Source organism: Oncorhynchus masou, chromosome 27 (genome assembly GCF_036934945.1).
Source record: "Oncorhynchus masou masou isolate Uvic2021 chromosome 27, UVic_Omas_1.1, whole genome shotgun sequence".
NCBI classification, from domain to species: domain Eukaryota; kingdom Metazoa; phylum Chordata; class Actinopteri; order Salmoniformes; family Salmonidae; genus Oncorhynchus; species Oncorhynchus masou.
The window spans coordinates 22030667-22054825 of record NC_088238.1 but is presented as its reverse complement, the minus strand read 5'-3'; the positions used below and the strand labels follow the sequence as shown (position 1 = coordinate 22054825).

General features: G+C 44.4%; 2 protein-coding genes across 4 annotated transcripts in view; one reads left to right on the top strand and one right to left on the bottom strand.

The window, feature by feature from the left end:
• The window catches only part of LOC135515790 (origin recognition complex subunit 5-like), a 40004-nt gene continuing 15845 nt past the window's right edge, over window positions 1-24159 (bottom strand). Inside the window, exons 1-14 of one of the 3 annotated variants that reach the window (XR_010451851.1) lie at window positions 10870-10960; window positions 10464-10640; window positions 9516-9794; window positions 9250-9324; window positions 8676-8787; window positions 4836-4966; window positions 4237-4285; window positions 3960-4050; window positions 3707-3762; window positions 3218-3330; window positions 2846-2893; window positions 2645-2755; window positions 1941-2093; window positions 1-1620 (exon numbers count right to left, since the gene is read on the bottom strand). Coding sequence is in view for 2 of the 3 variants with exons in the window: in XM_064939528.1 (XP_064795600.1) it covers window positions 1575-1620; window positions 1941-2053; window positions 2645-2755; window positions 2846-2893; window positions 3218-3330; window positions 3707-3762; window positions 3960-4050; window positions 4237-4285; window positions 4836-4966; window positions 8676-8787; window positions 9250-9324; window positions 9516-9794; window positions 10464-10577 (1338 nt within the window). In the remaining variant the exon portion in view is untranslated. Of the gene's footprint in view, window positions 1621-1940; window positions 2094-2644; window positions 2756-2845; window positions 2894-3217; window positions 3331-3706; window positions 3763-3959; window positions 4051-4236; window positions 4286-4835; window positions 4967-8675; window positions 8788-9249; window positions 9325-9515; window positions 9795-10463; window positions 10641-10869; window positions 10961-24159 lie in introns of those variants that run through there. The other 2 variants (XM_064939528.1, XM_064939529.1) reach the window with 2 other exon arrangements.
• The window catches only part of LOC135515791 (LHFPL tetraspan subfamily member 3 protein-like), a 41905-nt gene continuing 31270 nt past the window's right edge, over window positions 13525-24159 (top strand). The window contains exon 1 of the mRNA XM_064939530.1: window positions 13525-15038. Coding sequence (XP_064795602.1) covers window positions 14609-15038 — 430 coding nt within the window. The 5' untranslated portion in view covers window positions 13525-14608. The remainder of the gene's footprint in view (window positions 15039-24159) is intronic.

The following is a 24159-nucleotide window of genomic DNA, read 5'->3' as shown; positions in this document are numbered from 1 at the left end:
TCACTGTCAACTGCGTTTATTTTCAGCAAACTTAACATGTGTATATATTTAGTATGAACATAAGATTCAACAACAGACATAAACTGAACAAGTTCCACAGACATGTGACTAACAGAAATGGAACAATGTGTCCTTGAACAAAAGGGGGGGGGGGGGTCAAAATCAAAAGTAACAGTCAGTATCTGGTGTGGCCACCAGCTGCATTACCCCACTCTTCCACCAAGGCACCTGCAAGTTCCCGCACATTTCTGGGGGGAACGGCCCTAGCCCTCACATCCAACAGGTCCCAGACGTGGACAATGGGATTGAGATCCGGGCTCTTCGCTGGCCATGGCAGAACAATGACATTTCTGTCTTTCAGGAAATCATGCACAGAACGAGCAGTATGGCTGGTGGCATTGTCATGATGGAGGGTCATGTCAGGATGAGCCTGCAGGAAGGCTACCACATGAGGGAGGAGGATGTCTTCCCTGTAACGCACAGCGTTGAGATTGCCTGCAATGACATGCTCAGTCTGAGCACTGATGGAGTGATTGTGCGTTCCTGGTGTACCTCAAGCTCGTTGTTGCCATCCTGTACCTGTCCCGCAGGTGTGATGTTCGAATGTACTGATCCAATGCAGGTGTTGTTACACATGGTATGCCACTCAGAAGACGATCAGCTGTCTGTCCTGTAGCGCTGTCTTAGGCGTCTCACAGTACGGACATTGCAATTTATTGCCCTGGCCACATCTGCAGTCCTCATGCCTCCTTGCAGCATGCCTAAGGCACGTTCACGCAGATGAGCAGGGGCCCTGGGCATCTTTCTTTTGGTGTTTTTCCAGAGTCAGTAGAAAGGCCTCTTCAGTGTCCTAAGTTTTCGTAACTGTGACCTTAATTGCCTACCGTAAGCTGTTAGTGTCTTAAGACCGAGCAAGCATGGGAAACAGTGTTTAAACCCTTTACAATGAAGATCTGTGAAGTTATTTGGATTTTTACAAATTATCTTTGAAAGACAGGGTCCTGAAAAAGGGACTTTTTTTGTTGCTGAGTATATTATATTTCCTCCATTTTGTACCTTAAGAATTCTTTGATGAATCCTTCATTCTACCAGGTTCTTATTGTGCGTAGCTGTAGATGTCAGACTATGGAGAGAACAGAATCCTGTCACAATTATGAAACCTTTGTTAACAGGGACATTTTATTTTGAAGTACTGAAAAATAATATTAAAGTCCACCAAAACCCGAAGATATCCAAGGGCTCCTGTGAATCCAGAAAATTATGAATGTTCTCTATTGTTTGTTCACCACAATCAAACAAGTGTAGCTAGGGAATCAATAGGCGCATTCACAATACAGTACATTCACAATGCTGCAGATGCTGGTGTCTGACAGTCGTTCCAGTCAGTCACCAGGGGGCAATAAAGCATAGGCTTAATGATTCCATAGTCCTCCGGTCCTGCAGAGTGCACACACAGTGAGGAGTCCAGACAAGAGAAGCATCTCCCACCTTTCTGCTCATGTTTGTCCAATGTCCACCAGTACATTCCATTCCATCAGAGTCCAGATGAATTCCTCTCCCTTAAACCACCACGACTAGAGGAAGTCATACAGGTACTTTACCATGTCAAAGCTCACAGTCCTAGAAATTAAGAGCAGCGGTCACAAAAGTCAGCATCTGATATTCTAAAAATAGAAATGTCTAGCAGTAAAACAGATCTGTGGCGAATACACTAAAGCAGGGCTCTCCAACCCTGTTCCTGGAGAGCTTACCCTCCTGTAGGTTCCCTTCAACCCTGTTCCTGGAGAGCTACCCTCTTGTAGGTTCCCTCCAACCGATTGGTTGATGAACCGAAAGAGGTCAGTTACAACTGGGGTTGGAGTGAACACCTTATGGAGGGTATGTCTCCAGGAACAGGGTTGGAGAGTCCTGCACTAAAGACAACAGTAACATATACACACCTGGAGATGGTGCGGATGAAGTCCAGAGAGACAGCACATTTGTATTTAGGCGCATCCAGCTGGTCATCGTGGCCCACCTGATTCAACAGTTGAAGGGTCACCAGGGAGGAGATCTGGGGGGGGGCGGCTTGTCATCAACCATGTTTCATTTGGCTTTACACAAATAGAGAATTCAGACTGGAGATCAAATCATTTTAAAATCACTTCACATTAAGCCCGTACCACACATCAATTCAAGAGCAAAGTAAAGTGTTGGTCCCATGTTTCATGAGCTGAAATAAAATATCCTAGAAATGTTCAAGAAATCTTTCCAGCCTAGGGCCTCCATATCCAGCTCCTTCACCTGCAGGAACGTGGGGGGGGGGGGGGGTACTGAGGAGTATTTCTATATGTAATAAAGCCCTTTTGTGGGGAAAACTCAGTCTGATTGGCCAGGCCTAGGTCACCAGTAGATGGGCCCGGCTCCCTATGCCCTCCCAGGACCACCCATGCATTTATATTTTTGTTCAGTATATATGATTGCATTTTACTTTTCATGTATTGACTTGTATATTCATGTGTATAGTGATGTGTAGGTTTGATACAGGGCTCATCTGTAAGAGACCTTATTCTCAGCATAACTCCCTGTTAAAATAAAGGTTAAATAAAACAATTGAGATGATCCCTTGGATGGCACTGCAGAAAGCCTGAGTGTCTCAGCTGACCTGACAGAAAACACTGGCGGTGGGGGCCACTCTGCTGTCCACCACACTGTAGAAGATGGCCAGGAGACGGTCCAGAGGGAATGGCTTGGGCCCCAGCAGGTGATTACTGGTCTGAATGGGAGGGAGGTGAATTCACTAGGTAGAACATCTCATTGACTAAACCTAAAGAATAGTACAACAGCTTTAGCTAAAGACAATCACCTTTTCATGTTTCTTCAAAAAGTTGGTCTTTTTTATTTTGCCATGGTGCTGTTAGGTAAGGGAGAGAGAGAATCATGTAAATCACCAACTAAAACACATACAAGGGGGGGGATTATGCAAACAATTACATTGATAGAAGCTACAATCCATCTGCAATGTTAAAGCTGATCTACCCCCCCCCCCCACAAAAAAAGAGAAAAGGAAAAAAAAAATATTAGTAGGAAAAGTAGCAGGCAAATAGAGTTGGTGAATAGCAGGTGGCATTGATGTTTAACAACTGACTCCTATTCCAATGATGACTTGACAGTCATGTGTCTAGCTTTTGAGATGATGAGGTGAATGAGGTTCAGGTGCTGAGGAGAGAACAGGTACCTTGAGGAAAAAGCGTTTGTCAGTGCGAGCAGGGTTGTAGGAGGCCAGGTATGCAGCTATCAGCAGGAACTTGGAGTAGTAAGGCAACTCCACATGGGCATGAGCAGACAGACCTGAGAAAGGCAGAGGACTCTCTCAATGTCATTACCTGGGAAACATGTACAACATCTACAGACGGCTTGTGGATAGGAGATGAGAGAAACATCTGCTGTTGTTTCCACTGTCTGGGTATCTAGTACCAATGAGTCTGGAGTGGACCCTCCATTCAGAGATAAACATAGGGGTAGTTTAGAGGGTCCACTCTCCTGAACTCCCTCTCAGGCTGGGGACAAGCAGCAACACAAACAAGGGGATAACTGGGGTCTGGGAGTGTGTGAACTGGTCCTGGTCACTAGATTCTAACTAGGTTATTTCTACCGGTCTTGTTCTCAGTGCATGCGTGCATATGTTTCTGTGTGTATCGGTGTGTCCACACTTCTCCTTGCCTACCTCTCACGACTCCTGCCTCCTTCTCCTCCATCTGCAGCTGTTGCTCCCACTGCACACTGAGCAGAAGAGAGACATGACCAAGTCAGGGGACACACCACTATTACAGAGCCAGCAGCACTGAGCCGCTGTTGTGTAATAAAAGCCGGCAAATGGAATAAAGGCTGCCTGTCAGACCGTGAGAGAAGGTCGGTCACGGAAGCTAAATCAATGGGAGTCGATCATCTTTGGCTGAGGCAGATGTACACAGACAGACCTGGACACCTCTCGCAGGTACACTGTCTGCATGGCCTTCTTCAGGTGAGGCTCGATATTCCTCCACAGCTTGTGAGTGTCACCCTCTTTCACTGAGGGCAGAGAAAATAAAAGTTGAAATTTAAACATTGATAATCTGAGAGACAAGCTAGAGAGAGGATGACATGAAAGGAATCCCATCATCAAATTAAAGTACAGATAGAGAGACTAAGGGGAGACAGCAAAGTAATTGAAATATTGACGTCGTTATTACTGTTCTAGAAATATGAATATATTACCTTTGCCTTGCTCCAAAGGTTCAATGAATTTAGAGAAATGGAGGGCAGCCTGTTTGAAAGGAGAATTAAAAATATGAAAGGACAACAAGTACAGACTATGACAATGTAAACAACATGCCTGCGTTGGATCATTATTACAATTCTGCATATCAAAGAAAACCCCAATCCTTAGAAGTAGTAACTCAAGTTGACTAAATAAAATAGTGATGGATAGCCTGGAAACAAACTCATACTGAATCCTCAAAGGGTAGCATGGAGAGTGTGTCCGTACATATTCAGAGCAAGCTGTTGCCTAATCTGAAATTAACCCCTTGCACCAACATATTGACATTTCTTTAAGCCCCCAGAATACATCTTAAAAGGACTGGATAAGTGTGTATGCCATACCTTTTCTTCAAACATACATGGGGGCATCAAGATACATCTAGAGAGAGGTGCAAGAGCTAGTTCTTTGTCAGAGAGTGTGTCATGACAGCGTGTTAACAGCTATGTGAGAGTTGAGAGTTACTTTGAATGCGTCTGTGTCCTTACTGAGTGTGGTCTGAATGTGAGCATGTGTCTGTGAGAGTTCAGTGTTACTATGAGTATGCATAACTGACCAGGTGTCTGAGCTCTCTGAGGTCCCTGCAGACAGAGTAGAAGACTCCCAGTAGGATGTTGATGAAGGCAGAGTAGAGCTCTGGGGAGTAGGATGGGTGGCTGTCCTCAGACAGGATCTGCTGCAGCTCCCCTGTACAGGAACAACACACTCAGTCAACGCCTGAAGTCACACACAAAGACTCTCTCACACGACTGTAGTCATTTTATGTACAGGAACTCAAGACATTCTTTCAAACATTGATTAAAGCCTAAGTGTTCATTTTCTTGCCGTTCTCTCACGGATGCCTTTATTTGTTGTATTTTGTCAAAATCAAATCAAATTTTGTCACATGCGCCGAATACAAGTGTAGACCTTACTGTGAAATGCTTACTTACAAGCCCTTAACCAACAGTACAGTTAGAGAAGAGTTAAGAAAATATTTACCAAATAAAATAAAGTAAAAAATAAATTATTTTTATTAACACAATAACAAGGCTATATACAGGGGGTACCCGTAACGAGTCAGTGTGCAGGGGTACAGACCAGCTGAGGTAATTTGTACATGTAGGTAGGGGAGAAGTGACAATGCATAGATAATAAACAGTGAATAGCAGCAGTGTACAAAACAAATGGAGGGCGGGTCAATGTAAATAGTCCGGTGGCCATTTGATTAATTGTTCATCAGTCTTATGGTTTGGGGGTAGAAGCTTTTAAGGAGCCTTTTGGTCCAAGACTTGGCGCTCCGGTACCGCTTGCCGTGAGGTAGCAGAGAGATCAGTCTATGGGTGACTGGAGTCTCTGAAAGTTTGATGGGCCTTTCTCTGACACCGCCTAGCATATAGGTCCTCGATGGCAGGAGGCTTGGCCCCAATGATGTACTGGGCCATACGCGCTACCCTCTGTAGTGCCTTACAGTCAGATGCCGAGTTGCCATACCAGGATTTGATGGTGCAGATGTAGAACTTTTTGAGGATCTGGGGACCCATGTCAAATCTTTTCAGTCTCCTGAGAGGAAAAAGGTTTTGTCGTGAAGAGGGTCTGGGGACCCTCTTCACAACTGTCTTGGTGTGTTTGGACCATGATAGTTTGTTGTTGATGTGGACACCAAGGAACTTGAAACTCTCGACCTGCTCCGCTACAGCCCGTTGATGTTAATGGGGGCCTGTTCGGCCTACATTTTCCTGTAGTCCACGATCAGCTCCTTTGTCTTGCTCACATTGAGCGAGAGGTTGTTGTCCTGGCACCACACTGCCAGTTCTCTGACCTCCTCCCTATAGGATGTCTCATTGTTGTCGGTGATCAGGCCTACAACTGTTGTGTCGTCAGCAAACTTATTGATAGTGTTGGAGTCGTGTTTGGCCACGCAGTCGTGGGTGAACAGGGAGTACAGAAGGGACTAAGGACACACCCGAGGGGCCCCAGTGTTGAGGATCAGCGTGGCAGACGTAAAGTTTCCTACCCTTACCACCTGCGGGCGGCCCGTCAGGAAGTCCAAGATCCAGTTGCAGAGGCAGGTTCAGTCCCAGTGTCCTTAGCTTAGTGATGAGCTTCATGGGCACTATGGTGTTGAACGCTGAGCTGTACTCAATGAACAGCATTCTCACATAGGTGTTCCTTTTGTCCAGCTGGGAAAGGGCAGTGTGGAGTGCGATTGAGATTGCGTCATCTGTGGATCTGTTAGGGCGGTATGCGAATTAGAGTGGGTCTAGGGTATCCGGGAGGATGCTGTTGATGTGAGCCATGACCAGCCTTTCAAAGCACTTCATGGCTACCCACATGAGTGCTGCGGGGCAGTAATCGTTTAGGCAGGTTACCTTCGCTTCCTTGGGCACAGGGACTATGGTGGTCTGCTTGAAACATGTAGGTATTACAGATTCAGCCAGGGAGAGGTTAAAAATGTCAGTGAAGACACTTGTCAGTTGGTCCACACATGCTCGGAGTACACGTCCTGGTAACCTGGGGCTTTTTGAATGTTGACCTGTTTAAAGCTCTTGCTTACTTCGGCGACCGAGTGCGTTGTCACACAGTCATCCAGAACAGCTGGTGCTCTTGTGCATGCCTCAGTTTTGCTTGCCTCAAAGTGAGCATAAAAGGCATTTAGCTAGTCTGGTAGGCTCACGTCACTGGGCAGCTCGCGTCTGGGTTTCCCTTTGTAGTCCGTAATAGTATTTAAGCCCTGCCACATCCAACGAGCGTCAGAGTCAGTGTAGTAGGATTCAATCTTAATCCTGTATTGACGCTTCACTTGCTTGATGGTTAGTCTGAGGGCATAGTGGGATTTCTTTCTCCTTGAAAGCAGCAGCTCTAGCCTTTAGCTTGATGCGGATGTTGGCTGTAATCCATGGTTACTGGTTGGGATATGTACGTACGGTCACTGTGGAGACGACGTTGTCGATGCACTTATTGATGATGCCGATGACTGAGGTGGTATACTCCTCAATGCCAATGGATGAATCCCAGAACATATTCCAGTCTGTGCTAGCAAAACAGTCCTGTAGCGTAACATCCGCGTCATCTGACCACTTCCGTATTGAGCGAGTCACTGGTACTTCCTGCTTTAGGTTTAGCTTGTAAGCAGTAACCAGGAGGATAGAATTATGGTCAGCTTTTCCAAATGGAGGGCGGGGAGAGCTTTGTATGCATCTCTGTGTGTAGAGTAAAGGTGGTCTAGAGTTCTCCCCCCCCGTTGCACATGTGACATGCTGGTAAAAATGTGGTAAAACTGACTTAAGTTTGCCTGCATTAAAGTCCCCGGCCTCTAGGGGCGCAAATCTAGATGAGCATTTTCTTGTTTGCTTATGGCCTTATAGAGTTGGTTGAGTGCGGTCTTAGTGCCAGCATCGGTCTGTGGCATCGGTCTCATCTACAAATAATATAGATGAGAACTCTTGGTAGATAAAGTACCTTATGATAAGCTGTAGACCACACTATCTCAGGCGAACAATACCTTGAGACATGTTTAATATTAAACATTGCGCACCAGCTGTTATTGACAAATAGACACACAAACCCAACCCTCGTCTTACCAGACGTAGCATCTTGGTTCTGCCGGTGCATGGAAAATCCTGTCAGTTCTATGTTATCCGTGTCGTCATTCAGCCACGACTCGGTGAAGCATAAGATATCACAGTTCTTAATTGCTGGTAGGACAATCATAATCGTAGGTCATCAATTTTATTTTCCAATGATTGCATGTTAGCAAGTAGAACGGAAGGCAGTGGGAGTTAACTCGCTCGCCTACGGATTCTCAGAAGGCAGCCCTATCTGTGTCCTCTTTTCCTCAGTCTTTTCTTCACACAAATGACGGTGATTTGGGCCTGTTCCCGGGAGAGCAGTATATCCTTCGGACTCGTTAAAGGAAAAAGCTTCTTCCAGTTCGTGGTGAGTAATCGCTGTTCTGATGTCCAGAAGTGATTTTCAGTCATAAGAGACAGTAGCAGCAACTTTATGTACAAAATAAGTTGAAAATAAGTTACAAATAATGTCACTTTTTTAAATTTTTAAATAGCACAATTGGTCAGGAGCATGTAAAACGTCAGCCATCCTCTTCGGTGCCAGCTTTGTCAGAGTCATTTCTCAAGTGTTGGTGCAAAACCACATGTACAAAGAGTTCTCACTAATCACATGAGGTTGGTGGCACCTTAATTGGGGAGAACAGGCTCGTGGTAATAACCGGAGCGGAATCAGTGGCATGGAATCGAATACATCACACGTTTTCCAGGTGTTTGATGCCATTCCATTTGCGCCTTTGCGGACATTATTATGAGCCGTCCTCCCCTCAGCAGCCTCCACTGCCACTCATCCATCTGTACTTAATTCAATGCTAAGGCCATAGATGCTTATCTGTTGACAGCTGTACCTTTCCTGTAGTCAGGGAAGTGGAGCAGCAGTGGTTCAAAACAGCCAGTGTTGGGTCGGAACTTATCCCACACGATCTCACTGAGCAGGATCACCGTCACATTGTCCTCGACCTGCCAGGGAAACAGTGTCCGTTACGTAGAGGTACAGGATCAGATCACATTGTGGATTCACAAAGAATACAACTATGTTTGTGTTCAACATTTAGTAGTCAACTACACCTTTACAGTACCACTACAATATCAATGTAAGGGGACGGGTTTTTAAAACACTTCTACCAAGATAAAGACAGGTGGCATTTAGCTTTAAAAACTAAACAAAAACTAAACTAAACATTCTGGGTGTCTATCTGCACTTTTGAGGTTCAGAATTAATATGCAAAGAATGATTATCAAGAATGATTGTCATTCTTCCTCATCTCTGCCTTTCAAAGCACTTATTCGAGTGCCTCCTTGAAACATTCAATTCAAGGTTATCAATCAAAAAGGGACCCTTCTGCGCTAGTTCACCATCCATCACTCAGTCTGTCTACAACTTAATGAAGTAGAATGCTCAACAGGTGACATGACTCTTACCAGTTCCTGAAGGCGCAAGAAGGCAGGGAGGAGATTGGCTTCCATATCTCTAAGGAGCTCAGCCCGGTCCAGCACCTACCCATATACACACAGCAGAGGTCACTGTAACTGTTTCATCATACATTGTATAACACAAATTATGCTTTATAACAATTCACTTTATATTTCATCAGAAAGAGAACCTGCAATGTAACTGAGGATGTAATTTTTAAAAAGAAGTGGATTATCAAGCATGAATATCACAGATGAGGATGATTTTTACTCACAATGTATCGTGTCTGCTTGGCCGAGGCCTGGACACACAGTTGTTTGTAGACTCGTACGAAGTCTGACAGGGAGGGACTGCAGGACAGTAGGGAGGCAGAGTCGGAGCCAAAGAGGGAGAGGAGAATCTGCTCAAACAGCAGTCCTACAGAGACACATTCCACACAGCTCACTGTGGCATAGGGAAGCTCCAATTCCTTCAGCAAGGTGTGTATCACATGGCTTTTTCCTGTGGCACGATGACCATAAATGAAAATGGAAGGGTAGCTGCATTGCTCTGGCTGTAGGCACAAAATGTATTAAAGTGTCAATACAATGATTCACATATTTGGGCTAGAATTATTTTTTTTTTAACATATGTAATTGTGGCGGTGGGTGCTGTTTAAGATGAAGGAGGACAATCATTTTTTATTTTATTATCATTGCCTTATTTCTATTACAGCATATTGGATGACTGTCATTCATATTCCATTGACCCAGTTCAATGTAACATTGATTTAGGCTACTACATGATACTTGAATTTTCAACAGAATCATCTAAATCAATACACCCCTGATCACACGTAAACCCAGTTCACTTTCATAGCAGCCACGTTGTATTCCTTCTCGCATATACTCGCAAAAAATACTTTCCAAGCCAAACCCGCTACACACAGCCTACAACTTTGTTACCATATGAGCTAAAGTAACGTCATTGTCAACATAGCTAATTGAATTAACACGTTAATAAACCCACTACAATCATGCAGTACAGTGTTAAGCAGTTTAGCAGTTAAACCGACAGGCCCCGATGGCAATACATTTGTAAAACCAAAAGCTTAACTTGACTTGGAAGAGTTCCTGTGTTAGATAGTTAGCTGGCTATGACTATCTGTTGTTTTATTTAACCTTTATTAAAACTGTTTACCGTAATGTGCTTGATGTTACAATGTTTCAAATCAGACACAGACCTCTCCCATCAACGCCAGCAGCATGCTCGCCTGGACATCTCTGCAAGGCAACCTCTCCATCACGCGCTGCAACTTTTCATCCTCATACCCAAGGTGCTGAAGTTGTGCTGCCATTGTTTAGGCAACTTTTAGACACACACCGAACCGTAAAGTGTATGACTTACAAAGTAGTTTGGCCTATAACAGAAATAAAGAGACATTTACAGAACAAGGTAACGTTAACTCTTTTCAAACTAGCAGTGCATTGTGCAAATTGTCTGTCCTTGCTTGCCTTCCTCTGCAGCAGTGCTAACTAGCTAGCTAACTCAACTGACAACAACAGTGTAGCTCTCGTGGAAACTCAAGGGTAATGATAAGTTGTTGAAAGTTCATATTTTGTTACTGCAAGCATACTGAATAATGTTACCTGGTTGGAGTTCATGCAGTGAAATTACCCATATCCAACATCCCTGTAAACATGTCAAGAGTTTCCCGCGTCTCCAAATGCTACGTCACAATTTCCTGTCTCTTTACAAGCCAATCACCGCCAGGTTAAAGCAGTTGACTCTGGGAGTTGTAGTTGTCTATTTGCAACGTAATGCCACTATCACCAAATGCCGTCACCCCTATTTGCAATGTTTTGGATGTATGAAATCGAGTGATTTAATTAAGGACATTTTTTGTTTCATTGCAAAAATGTTCAAACACCGGCTTCTCGGGCATTAGCACTTAAATAATCTACCAGTTTACTGAATACCATTGGTGTTTAATATGAGGGTTTTAGCATTAAATATCTTTTATATTTTTTTACACACTTATTTGACTACTTTGTTGTAAATGTTTTGACGCCAAACTGGTTGAAGTTGTGAAATAAGTCAACACTTGGAATAGTTAATTGAAAATAAATGCCACTCATCAGCCTAATTAGGCTATTTGTTTTGGAACATATGGTCTATCCACTAGAAGCCCCACAATATGGACCATATAAAAAATGTATACTATATATGAATACTTTTAAAAATTGTTATTCAAGTATAGGCCTACATTTCCAGTTACCATAGATTTCCATAGATTACTTGTTGCCATAGATTACCGAAGATGTAGGTTACGTTGGTCAATTACCCGTAGTTTTGCAACTCTGTAGATCTGTATCGGCGGCTTGATGGAAGCTGGTAGGCTACTCCTGGCTAAGTGAGGTCAGGGGCAATCATTACCCCCGCCTGCGCCACTCTCTCAAAAGAAGAGAGCTTCCATACTAACCAAACTACCGATGATTTTACTTGACAGCTTTACTATTTTGTGTAGTTGGTTTTTGTTTGAGATGGTTAATTAATTGTACCATGGTACCTGCAGGATTGGAAACAGAACGTGAGAACACTCTGAATTAAGGATGAGTAGAATATGGTTATTTTTTATTTTATTTTTATTGACCTGATATTTCTCCTCATTAAACACTGTTTGGTAGATCGCTATGTAGACAATCAACATCAGTCTACCCTACTCGAATTATATTTATTTCAATGAAGGTCTTATCTAAATGTTTATGCTGAAACAATGTATTATACCGTCCTGTGTGGCTCAGTCGGTAGAGCATGGCGCTTGCAACGCCAAGCGTCGTGGGTTCGATTCCCGCTGGGGCCACCCATATGTAGTAGTGGCCCCAGCCGACTTGTAAGTCGCTTTGGACAAAAGCGTCTGCTAAATGGGATATATTATTATTATTATTATATTATATAGCGTTTACAGCGGGACACTACAGGCTAGGTAGTAGATGACGTGGGACAATATTGTCTCATTAGAAATGCATTAATGTCCCACTTCACCTGGCACTTATTGTGAAATCATATATCCGACTTTGTAGAGGCTTAGGCCTATATACTGTATAAAACACGCTCAGTTTTCACCATGTCGTGACAAAAATCTTATACTAGACTCACCCCATGCCCTATGAATATTGACTTGGGAAGATTCCAAGCTCTTGGTAAAAATCTAACTAAAATGAGTCTGCACACCTTTTAATTGATCCTGGAACACCTCTATTATTCCCCAAATGCTGTCCAATTTCATGAATTCGTTAAAAAAAATCATAAATGTTTCTATTCTCTCTTTCTTACATGTCATGGTCCTTTCTTTCTATCCTTACCGTCACACTTGTTATTTCCCTCTAATTCCTTCCACCATCATCCTATGCTGTTTTATGTGATACATAGCCTCTAGAATTTATTTTGAGATGTTATGAACAACTACAGTAACATATTTCCATGTATTTTTAGAATATCGAATGAATTAAATTACATTTAAATTGATTAAAGGTTTAATTTGAGCATTTTTGTAGCTGAAAAAAGGTCCATATGCCACTATTCAAACACCATTCGTTGGAATTGGGACAGTACTACACATTTGCTTTTTGAGAAATACATGTTAACATGGTTATTATATATTTTTTTTAAACTGACAATAACTTCCTTTTAATACCAAAAGTTAGATTGCTGAATTATAATTGACAGAATGACAGACATCATTCAAGCGCAAGGTTTCATAGTTTTCATGATTTTCAACGGGTCACCCATCTAAGAAACCTGAACACACACTTTGCTCAGAGTCTGTGTGAATGGTCACCTTGTCTTCTTTTACAGCTATGAAGTTTGTAATTTCTTTGTTTTTTTTTTTTTTTCACATTGAAAATGATTCAATTTGTCTTACACCATTCATAAACTAATAGGTATGCTACTGTAAATATAAAGTAATTTTCTCAGCTGCACAATAATTGTAACCACAAGCCTTCTCCTAAATAATGAACATAAAATGTTTTCATGCCTGTGTACACGTTGTTTGTTTTTCTTGTTTGGCCTATAGGCTACCTCTCCGTGCCGTGGGGAGAAATATGCCACATGCAGCTTTGAGAAGGCTAATCCTGAAGAAGAAGAATAGACTGCACTGAGAGAAGGTACTGGCAGAGCAGTCAAAGCCACTTCAGAATCATCAAGTGATCAACAAGAAGAACATCAAGTCAACCTAACCACTGAGCAATGTGCATACTGTTGCCCGCTGCATAGCACACACAGTTGGAGACTTGGAGTAGGCTATCAAACAGATTATGCATTTATAGTGATTACCTAGACATTGCAGTCATGATTAAGTTTAGCCAATTAGCCTATATCACGACTTCGTGATAAAATGCCATGTCGCAGGGCTGAGTTTTATAGCCTGCCCTTGATGTTGATGTGCACTTGCTCGCTGTGCGCTAAACACCAGAGCGTCTTGATGTGCGACAGAAACCGTCCTATTTCGGTGGACACAGATCAACACCGAGAGAGAGAGAGAGAGAGAGAAAGCTGAAACTTCAATATTCTGCCTCGAAGGTCAGAGCCAACCTAGACTAAATCAAATAGGAGTGTTGCATTTTAGATTTAACGATTTTATTTCAGATGTCTCCCATTCCATCATTGCACTGGGGCATGAGAGAGTGGGATTAGGGGATAGGCTGTATTGCGCATGGTGCTTTATCAGAGGGGCTTTGATAGGCCTATCGGTTGTGACAGTCGGACTGCGCCTGTCTGGAATACAGGTGTTCTTTGGTCAAATATGGACGCAGAGCACATCATGCACAGTGAGCAGATTGTCAACACTCGCGACTTCATCATCTCAGTTAAATGCACCTCCGACACCTCGGGAAAATCGGCATTCGGTGGAAGATGAGGTTGTAGCCTTGACCACTACGGTAGTGGCCACGTCTGTGAACGGGGATCTCAGCTGCTCTCGGTGGATTGTAGCATTTTTCATTGATTATTCATCTCTGTGCGCCCTCAATCGAATGCAGTTCTGACCGTAGGATGCTTGTTTAGCCTACTATGGCCGTTTCGAATTAACACCCGGTGATTATTACATGCTGTTATCTCAGTGATCATTCATTCAGAAGATTCCTCCTCAGTATTATTCGTAATATCTCTCGGATACCCAGCCTACCATTCAATAAATATAAGGAAAACGGTGGCGGACCCAAGTACAGTGCAAGCTGCAAGGCTTTAGTAGGCTGAACACTCGCCCAGAGTGGAGCAGTTTAGTCGGGGATATCATGTCACATTGACGCGGCCGGGATGTGCTTTGTGCTTGATTAAAGCTCTGTGTGTGAACAGTTCGTAAATGTAAAAACCTTTAGAGATTGAATGATGGTGCCTGGGGCTCCAACAACCATGCTTCCCGCTTCCGAGGCTGCCAAAATCTACCAGACCAACTATGTGAGGAACTCCCGCGCTATCGGGGTTCTGTGGGCCATCTTCACCATCCTCTTCGCTATCGTCAACGTGGTGTGCTTTATCCAGCCCTACTGGATCGGAGACGGGATGGACACGCCGCAGGCCGGTTACTTCGGCCTCTTCCACTACTGCATCGGAAACGGGCTGTCCCGGGACCTGAAGTGCCAGGGCAGCTTCATGGAGTTCAGCACGATCCCTTCCGGCGCCTTCAAAGCCGCGTCCGTCTTCATCGGGATGTCCATGGCGCTGGTCATCGGATGCATCGGCTGCTTCACGCTCTTCTTCTTCTGCAGCACAGGCACGGTCTACAAGATCTGCGGCTGGATGCAGCTGGCTGCGGGTAAGTCCCCCCGTCTGCATATTGATTCATTGAAGGGTGAAGGATTTCAGAACTTCAGCATTTCTACAACCAGAGAGAGATCTCTGTATTCCAGCTGTTCAATCAGCAAGGAAGGGGAAATAAACTATGTGTTAAAGCTAGAATCCTTAGTTGCTACATCCATCCATTCTTGGACTTAAAACGTAAATTATAGGCTGCCAATTGATTATTGATGAATATAACTGATACATGCCTCATGAGTTTAGTTCAACTGTTGTGCCCCATCAGAACCCTAAATATAAACTTGTTTTACTCCAATGTTGATAAACAACGTAAATGTAAACAAACACTGTATAGCCTAAAAACATGGTTAAAACTATGCTTTCGATATCATTGGTGGTTAGTCCTTGCATCTATAGCTCTGTCTGTGAATTTTAGAGTGGTTACATTTCTCCAGCCCAATCCCTTACATTTTTTTGCAAAACGGGCGGGGATGCTCTTTACTATTGTTTAAATTACTGATTCTCGCTTTAATCAAATCAAATTTATTTTATTTGTCACACATACACATGGTTAGCAGATGTTAATGCGAGTGTAGGGAAATGCTTGTGCTTCTAGTTCCGACAATGCAGTAATAACCAACAAGTAATCTAACTAACAATTCCAAAACTAATTTCTTATACACAGTGTAAGGGGATAAAGAATATGTACATAAAGATATGAATGAGTGATGGTGCAGAGCAGCATAGGCAAGATACAGTAGATGGTATCGAGTACAGTATATACATATGAGATGAGTATGTAAACAAAGTGGCATAGTTAAAGTGGCTAGTGATACATGTATTACATAAGGATGCAGTAGATGATATAGAGTACAGTATATACATATACATATGAGATGAATAATGTAGGGTATGTAAACATTATATTAGGTAGCATTGTTTAAAGTGGCTAGTGATATATTTTACATAATTTCCCATCAATTCCCATTATTAAAGTGGCTGGAGTTGAGTCAGTGTGTTGGCAGCAGCCACTCAATGTTAGTGGTTGTTGTTTAACAGTCTGATGGCCTTGAGATAGAAGCTGTTTTTCAGTCTCTCGGTCCCAGCTTTGATGCACCTGTACTGACCTCGCCTTCTGGATGATAGCGGGGTGAATAGGCAGTGGCTCGGGTGGGTGTTGTCCTTGATGATCTTTATGGCCTTCCTGTAACATCGGGTGGTGTATGTGTCCTGGAGGGCAGGTAGTTTGCCCCCGGTGATGCGTTGTGCAGACCTCACTACCCTCTGGAGAGCCTTACGGTTGTGGGCGGAGCAGTTGCCGTACCAGGCGGTGATACAGCCCGCCAGGATGCTCTCGATTGTGCATCTGTAGAAGTTTGTGAGTGCTTTTGGTGACAAGCCGAATTTCTTCAGCCTCCTGAGGTTGAAGAGGCGCTGCTGCGCCTTCTTCACGATGCTGTCTGTGTGAGTGGACCAATTCAGTTTGTCTGTGATGTGTATGCCGAGGAACTTAAAACTTACTACCCTCTCCACTACTGTTCCATCGATGTGGATAGGGGGGTGTTCCCTCTGCTGTTTCCTGAAGTCCACAATCATCTCCTTAGTTTTGTTGACGTTGAGTGTGAGGTTATTTTCCTGACACCACACTCCGAGGGCCCTCACCTTCTCCCTGTAGGCCGTCTCGTCGTTGTTGGTAATCAAGCCTACCACTGTTGTGTTGTCCGCAAACTTGATGATTGAGTTGGAGGCGTGCGTGGCCGCGCAGTCGTGGGTGAACAGGGAGTACAGGAGAGGGCTCAGAACGCAAACTTGTGGGGCCCCAGTGTTGAGGATCAGCGGGGTGGAGATGTTGTTGCCTACCCCCACCACCTGGGGGCGGCCCGTCAGGAAGTCCAGTACCCAGTTGCACAGGGCGGGGTCGAGACCCAGGGTCTCGAGCTTGATGACGAGCTTGGAGGGTACTATGGTGTTAAATGCCGAGCTGTAGTCGATGAACAGCATTCTCACATAGGTATTCCTCTTGTCCAGATGGGTTAGGGCAGTGTGCAGTGTGGTTGAGATTGCGTCGTCTGTGGACCTATTTGGGCGGTAAGCAAATTGGAGTGGGTCTAGGGTGTCAGGTAGGGTGGAAGTGATATGGTCCTTGACTAGTCTCTCAAAGCACTTCATGATGACGGAAGTGAGTGCTACGGGGCGGTAGTTGTTTAGCTCAGTTACCTTAGCTTTCTTGGGAACACGAACAATGGTGGCCCTCTTGAAGCATGTGGGAACAGCAGACTGGTATAGGGATTGATTGAACATGTCCGTAAACACACCAGCCAGCTGGTCTGCGCATGCTCTGAGGGCGCGGCTGGGGATGCCATCTGGGCCTGCAGCCTTGCAAGGGTTAACACGTTTAAATGTTTTACTCACCTCAGCTGCAGTGAAGGAGAGACCGCATGTTTTCGTTGCAGGCCGTGTCAGTGGCACTGTATTGTCCTCAAAGTGGGCAAAAAAGTTATTTAGTCTGCCTGGGAGCAAGACATCCTGGTCCGTGACTGGGCTGGTTTTCGTCTTGTAGTCAGTGATTGACTGTAGACCCTGCCACATACCTCTTGTGTCTGAGCCGTTAAATTGAGATTCTACTTTGTCTCTGTACTGACGCTTAGCTTGTTTGATAGCCTTGCGGAGGGAATAGCTGCACTGTTTGTATTCGGTCATGTTACCAGTCACCATGCCCTGATTAAAAGCAGTGGTTCGCGCTTTCAGTTTCACGCGAATGCTGCCATCAATCCACGGTTTCTGGTTAGGGAATGTTTTAATCGTTGCTATGGGAACGACATCTTCAACGCACGTTCTAATGAACTCGCACACCGAATCAGCGTATTCATCAATGTTGTTGTCTGACGCAATACGAAACATGTCCCAGTCCACGTGATGGAAGCAGTCTTGGAGTGTGGAATCAGCTTGGTCGGACCAGCGTTGGACAGACCTCAGCGTGGGAGCTTCTTGTTTTAGTTTCTGTCTGTAGGCAGGGATCAGCAAAATGGAGTCGTGGTCAGCTTTTCCGAAAGGAGGGCGGGGCAGGGCCTTATATGCGTTGCAGAAGTTAGAATAACAATGATCCAAGGTTTTGCCAGCCCTGGTAGCGCAATCGATATGCTGATACAATTTAGGGAGTCTTGTTTTCAGATTAGCCTTGTTAAAATCCCCAGCTACAATGAATGCAGCCTCAGGATGTATGGATTCCAGTTTGCAAAGAGTCAAATAAAGTTTGTTCAGAGCCATCGATGTGTCTGCTTGGGGGGGAATATATACGGCTGTGATTATAATCAAAGATAATTCTCTTGGTAGATAATGCGGTCTACATTTGATTGTGAGGAATTCTTGTGTGGTTGATAGTGTTATACTTGACGTCAGTTTTATAAGACATGCATGATCAATGTCGGGGGGTTAAGCAAATATATTTCTATAAAATGAGCAAAAGCTCCTTGCAGATGACAGCCATGTTTGTTTATCTGTCTTAAATCACCATACACTGTCACACTATCTTTAACACATCTATTAATGGAGCAAAGACAACTACACAAAATACAGCCAGACACGCGAACGACACCGGCCAAGTTGCATGTAATAAACCTTGCAAAAATAAATGTACACACGCACGTGTCAAGCGCAAACGTGGTTCTATTTCAGATGCTGCAGGTGCTGCAAGTCCCCCTCCTTATTGTATATCAGGAAGATACAAACCCACATAGATGCTTGAAAAACACACGATAAGAGATGAATTAACGATAACTAAACACCAACTAGGTTTCCCTTTTTATCTGTAGATGAGTCCTTGGAGTAGAGAAACACAAGATTATGTATTCTACAAACACCCATTTTAAAGGAGGACCATATGAATGTTAGGTAAAATAACAACCCAATGTTAATCTCCCAGCTAAATATCCATTAACGTTTCACGTGTTTCGACCAACCCAAAATTAATATAATTGATGCACAGTTGATTTGAGTTTTAACCTGCATGTCATGATTGCATCTTGTCAGATAGACAAAATCCCAGTGGCATGCGGACGCACTCCAGTGGTGTAGTCTGCACGTAATGCTCTCTTCTCTCATACATCAGAATTTACCCAAGCTTGTAAACAAGCATCACAGTGAAAGTTACTTTGCAGAATTTAAGCTGGTAAAGAATGCACACAGACTCCAGGTTGTGGCTTTAAAGCGGGTGCTTACAATCATCCAGTGATCCATCAAAGGCAACGATCCTTCAACTCATCTCTGTAACAAGTAACACAAACCACTGATTTAAAAAACATAATGAATGGGTGTTAATGCTGCTTGACAGATGTTGGTCTGAGACCCACAACACCATCCGTCTGTATAGCTGCAGGAGCCTCGCTGTAAATTCATGTTGAACACAAACACCAGCATGGAGATTATCCGGAGGATTCCACAGCATTCTCGTCCCAGACTGAGTTCAAACGGAAGCCCTGCCCAATGAACACAGCCAGGGTGTTTATATCAGCACCTTGTCTTTCCACATGAAAGAAAGACACTGCTTATCCCTCAGTGGTGACCGCTTGGTTGGTATCCACAAAATTGTTCTCAGGGTAGGAGTGCTGATCTAGGATCGGTTTTGCATTTAAAAATCATCATGAGTATGATTATATGGACAGATCCTAGATCAGCAGGCCTACTCTGAGATGTCTTCATAATACGGTACAGATCTGATCATGTTCAGACTATACAGGGGGGTGATCAACAAACGGACTAACACGGCCTGTATGCTGCCAAAAAACACACTACTAAACATATTGTAAATATTTACGTAATTTAAATTAAGATTATTATTTTTGACGATCTCTGCCTAGTTATGGGGCCTTTTCACCACTGAGATTCTCCAAAAATACAGGTGACAAATATGTTTTATCAACTCAACAGTCCATGCCATGTTGAGGTCACTGTGAAATGGGCTATTAAGACGTTCCTGGGGAGTAGAAAATGGAAATATATTGTACTTTTATTTTCTCATTGCAGCCACAGATCCCAGGCATGATTGTCAAATCCTTCTAGCCTCAGTGTAGTCAGACTTCTATCCAGGACCAACTGGCTGTTGTGAGTGTCTGCCAAAGACGGCTCATAGCGAAGATGCACCTCTCCTTAAAAGCAGAGGAGAGGATGAACGTCTGATGAGAACAATCTAACTGTAGGCATTTGAACAGCAACGCCAGAAGGAAATGTACATGAAACCAACTGACATGTTCCCGCCGCAGCAATACAATACCCAAAGAAGTCTGTCTCCTTACTACTATTAACACTCTTGAATAATCTGCTTAACTGGCACACTGCACACAGCACTTCTCAGGTAGACATGCCCAGTCTGCACTCAGCCCAGTAGCTGCCTGCAAACTGGAGCAGCTGGACCATCCGCCCTGCCTCCCTCCATCCTCCCTCTCTCCCCCCTTGTGTCGCCTTGACCACCCCGATCACTGCGGACCAATTAACTCCCAAACTAAGACTGACAGGAAGCCCCCTCCATGGCAACCACACTGCATGGTCGGTCGATGATAATCACACTCATCCTGTGACAACTTCCACCAAATGCCAGGCGCTTCTCCACTCTAGTGGAGGATGTGATGGATGGGTTGGCTCTGGCAGCATGACAATGCCTGCCTGTCTAGCTCTAGTGAGGAAGCAGATTGGTGCTCGGCTCGCCATCCTGGATGGAAACAAGAACTCCGCTGACCATCCCTATTTCCCACCCTCACCAAGGCAAATGCCTGAACACGCAGGAAGGTGATTATCAATTCATGTATTCGGCAGGGGCTCCTTGCTCAGTTTGGATATGGCTTCCACAAGCAAACAAAGGAGCCAGGGGGGCTCTTGAGTGCGTTATGGAGGCATTTCAATGACCTGTTTCCTGGCTCTGTTTGGACCACTAGGCTGCCCGTACGGGCAAGTGGCCGCACATTGCTGCACTCAGTACTGGTCCAATGGGTCCCCAGAGACGGAAGCTGGCATTAGCATCAAACATTAAAAGGCCCATTTGGTTGCTAGTGGTTTATTGATCCAGAGGTTTCTGTGCAGAACAAAACAGCACAAAGCTTCACTAATGGGAGACATATGCTGTCACCGTCTGGCTCCTCTGCTGCTTACAGGCAGTACTGTCTGTTGGTCTATTTATTCAGGTGTGTGTGAGTGTTTGAGTGTGTGTGTGCTACTCTTTACTGCGTCTTTAATTTCTCATAGGTGTCTGTCACAATCCCTCAGTCTGGGGATTGGGCCAACTCGTGCCTATGCATGAAAATGCATGATTTGGCATTTAAATACACACAGTCTGTTCAGCACTCATACAGTACTGTGGCTGTTGGGGATCTTTGCACAGTGTGGCTCTCCATTTCTTACACTTCTTTAAAATGGAGGCAAGTGAGAGACATCACATGGTGCCTTGTTGGGGGAAAGAGAGGAGGTGGATAAGAGATGTCAACTAAGGGAGGGGATGAAGACCAGCAGGGAGGAAAAGATAAAAGCACATTAAAGAAAATGGAAAGTGATGGTCACAAAGAAGGTTTTGGAGAAAAAAACAGAGAGAAGAAGAGTTAAAATATTGATGCTGAAAAGTACTATCAAGAGATGAGGTCAGGAAGAAAGCCATGCCATTAGAAGTTCAAGCTCGGGCCCAGCCTTTCTGAACCGAACATGACCAAACGGGAGTCCCAGTTACTCTCTCACACACACACACACACACACACACACACACACACACACACACACACACACACACACACACACACACACACACACACACACACACACACACACACACACACACACACACACACTCTAGAGACATTAGTCAGAGTTTTAGAGGACAGCAGAAGTAGTGTGGTGGGACATCAGGAGAAGTTGTGAATGGGGCTGATGAAAGCTGGCCCACTTCTCCAGCTCTTTGGAAGCCCATTGAGACTCCCACAGCATACTCCACAGATCAGACTCTCCCACAGCATACTCCACAGATCAGAGACTCTCCCACAGCATACTCTACAGATCAGAGACTCTCCCACAGCATACTCCACAGCAGAGACTACAGACTCTCCCACAGCATACTCCACAGATCAGAGACTCTCCCACAGCATACTCCACAGATCAGAGACTCTCCCACAGCATACTCTACAGATCAGAGACTCTCCCACAGCATACTCTACAGATCAGATACTCTCCCACAGCATACTCTACAGATCAGAGACTCCCCCACAGCATACTCCACAGATCAGAGACTCTCCCACAGCATACTCTACAGATCAGACTCTCCCACAGCATACTCTACAGATCAGAGACTCTCCCACAGCATACTCTACAGATCAGAGACTCTCCCACAGCATACTCCACAGATCAGAGACTCTCCCACAGCATACTCCACAGATCAGAGACTCTCCCACAGCATACTCCACAGATCAGACACTCCCACAGCATACTCCACAGATCAGAGACTCTCCCACAGCATACTCCACAGATCAGACTCTCCCACAGCATACTCCACAGATCAGAGACTCTCCCACAGCATACTTTACAGATCAGAGACTCTCCCACAGCATACTCTACAGATCAGAGACTCTCCCACAACATACTCCACAGATCAGAGACTCTCCCACAGCATACTCCACAGATCAGACACTCCCACAGCATACTCCACAGATCAGAGACTCTCCCACAGCATACTCCACAGATCTCCAGAGAGGGAGATAGAGAAAAAGGGCCCACCCCTCCATCCCTCTCCTCCTTAACTCATCCCTCTCTCCGTTCCATCCCCAATCTGCAAAGCACCTGTCCAGGCCCTGCTGTCAGACACACACACCATCCTTTTAGAGTGTAATGTTATTTACAATGGGCCAATGGACCTTTAAGCCTCCAATGCAGTCATCAGGAAGTTAGATGGTGCGCCTGCCAAGCATGAAATGTGTGATTTCTCAAACCCACCTCCCAAATGATCAGCATAGCATGCCTCTTAATAGAACTGTCAGCTGGTAAATAAATCAGAAAGCAGACGTTGTACGTCAGGAGGTGTGAAGGTGTCAGAGCAGGAGGTGTTTTATGTATCTTCCTGTGGATTAGAGGTGGCAGATACAGTGCCAAGTTTAGGATGTCATTCTGACACATCCTGTACCTGCCAATGACCCATAAGATGGGTTTGTGCTAAGAGGAGAGAATGACTGTAGATGCCATTATTGGGATTTGCTTCAATAAAATTTCATTACTAGATCTGATGGTTTATATGCAGTCTTATTATTCAGATACGGGAAATTGTTTTAAAGATGTTGTGATCTCATCGTATTGGTGCACACCATTACTTTGATAAAATAGCTCGTCAATTTTTCATGAGTTTGATTGGCAGCTGTGATGGAGGACTTGCTAGGCCTGTTAGAAATAGAGTGAGAGTGACATCTCTGATTGAAGAGTTGCATGGTCTTTTGGGACTAAACTGTGACTGACTTATGATTAGATCTAAGAGGGTGATGATAAGAAGGTGACGAGAGACAAATGTACAGCAGAAGAGAGGTTTGAAAGACAGCTGATTCCAGAGAGAGACATCTAAAATAGCATGACAATGCAAATCCCTAAAGAACAGTTAGTCCTCTGGGAGTACAATATAGCCTCATTCAAAATGGGTTCTAACACTCAACTATCTTATGATCAATTTCCTGCCAATCGAATTTGCTTGGTATGGAATGCAAGCATCAGCCATACTGCCAGGGAAAATTCAGAGCAATGCTAAATATATTTGATGGAGGCCTATCTGTCAATACACTGTTCCTCTCTGGAGTCAAATTCAAGCTTTCATAACCACAGGCACTCTGACTCTACTGCATCATTAAACCAACTTCCAGTAAAATAGAGGCATTTAAATGCTCTACGAGCTATTAAAGTGGGTTCCTGCGCATCAGTGGATTTTCATTGTAGACTGGCACAGTTGAACCACAAATTGAACTTTGTAATTTTTCAGGTGAAGGCTTTCCCCGGTACATGTCGCGCTTCCTAAAGAGCTGTGTCTTTCTGGACCTTTTCTCCCGGGGTGTCAGCCTCGGTGCCACAGGTGGGTGGGGGGTAACTCACTGTGTTCGCCCTGGTACCGTGGCACCGGCCGGCGAGCGTTAGTG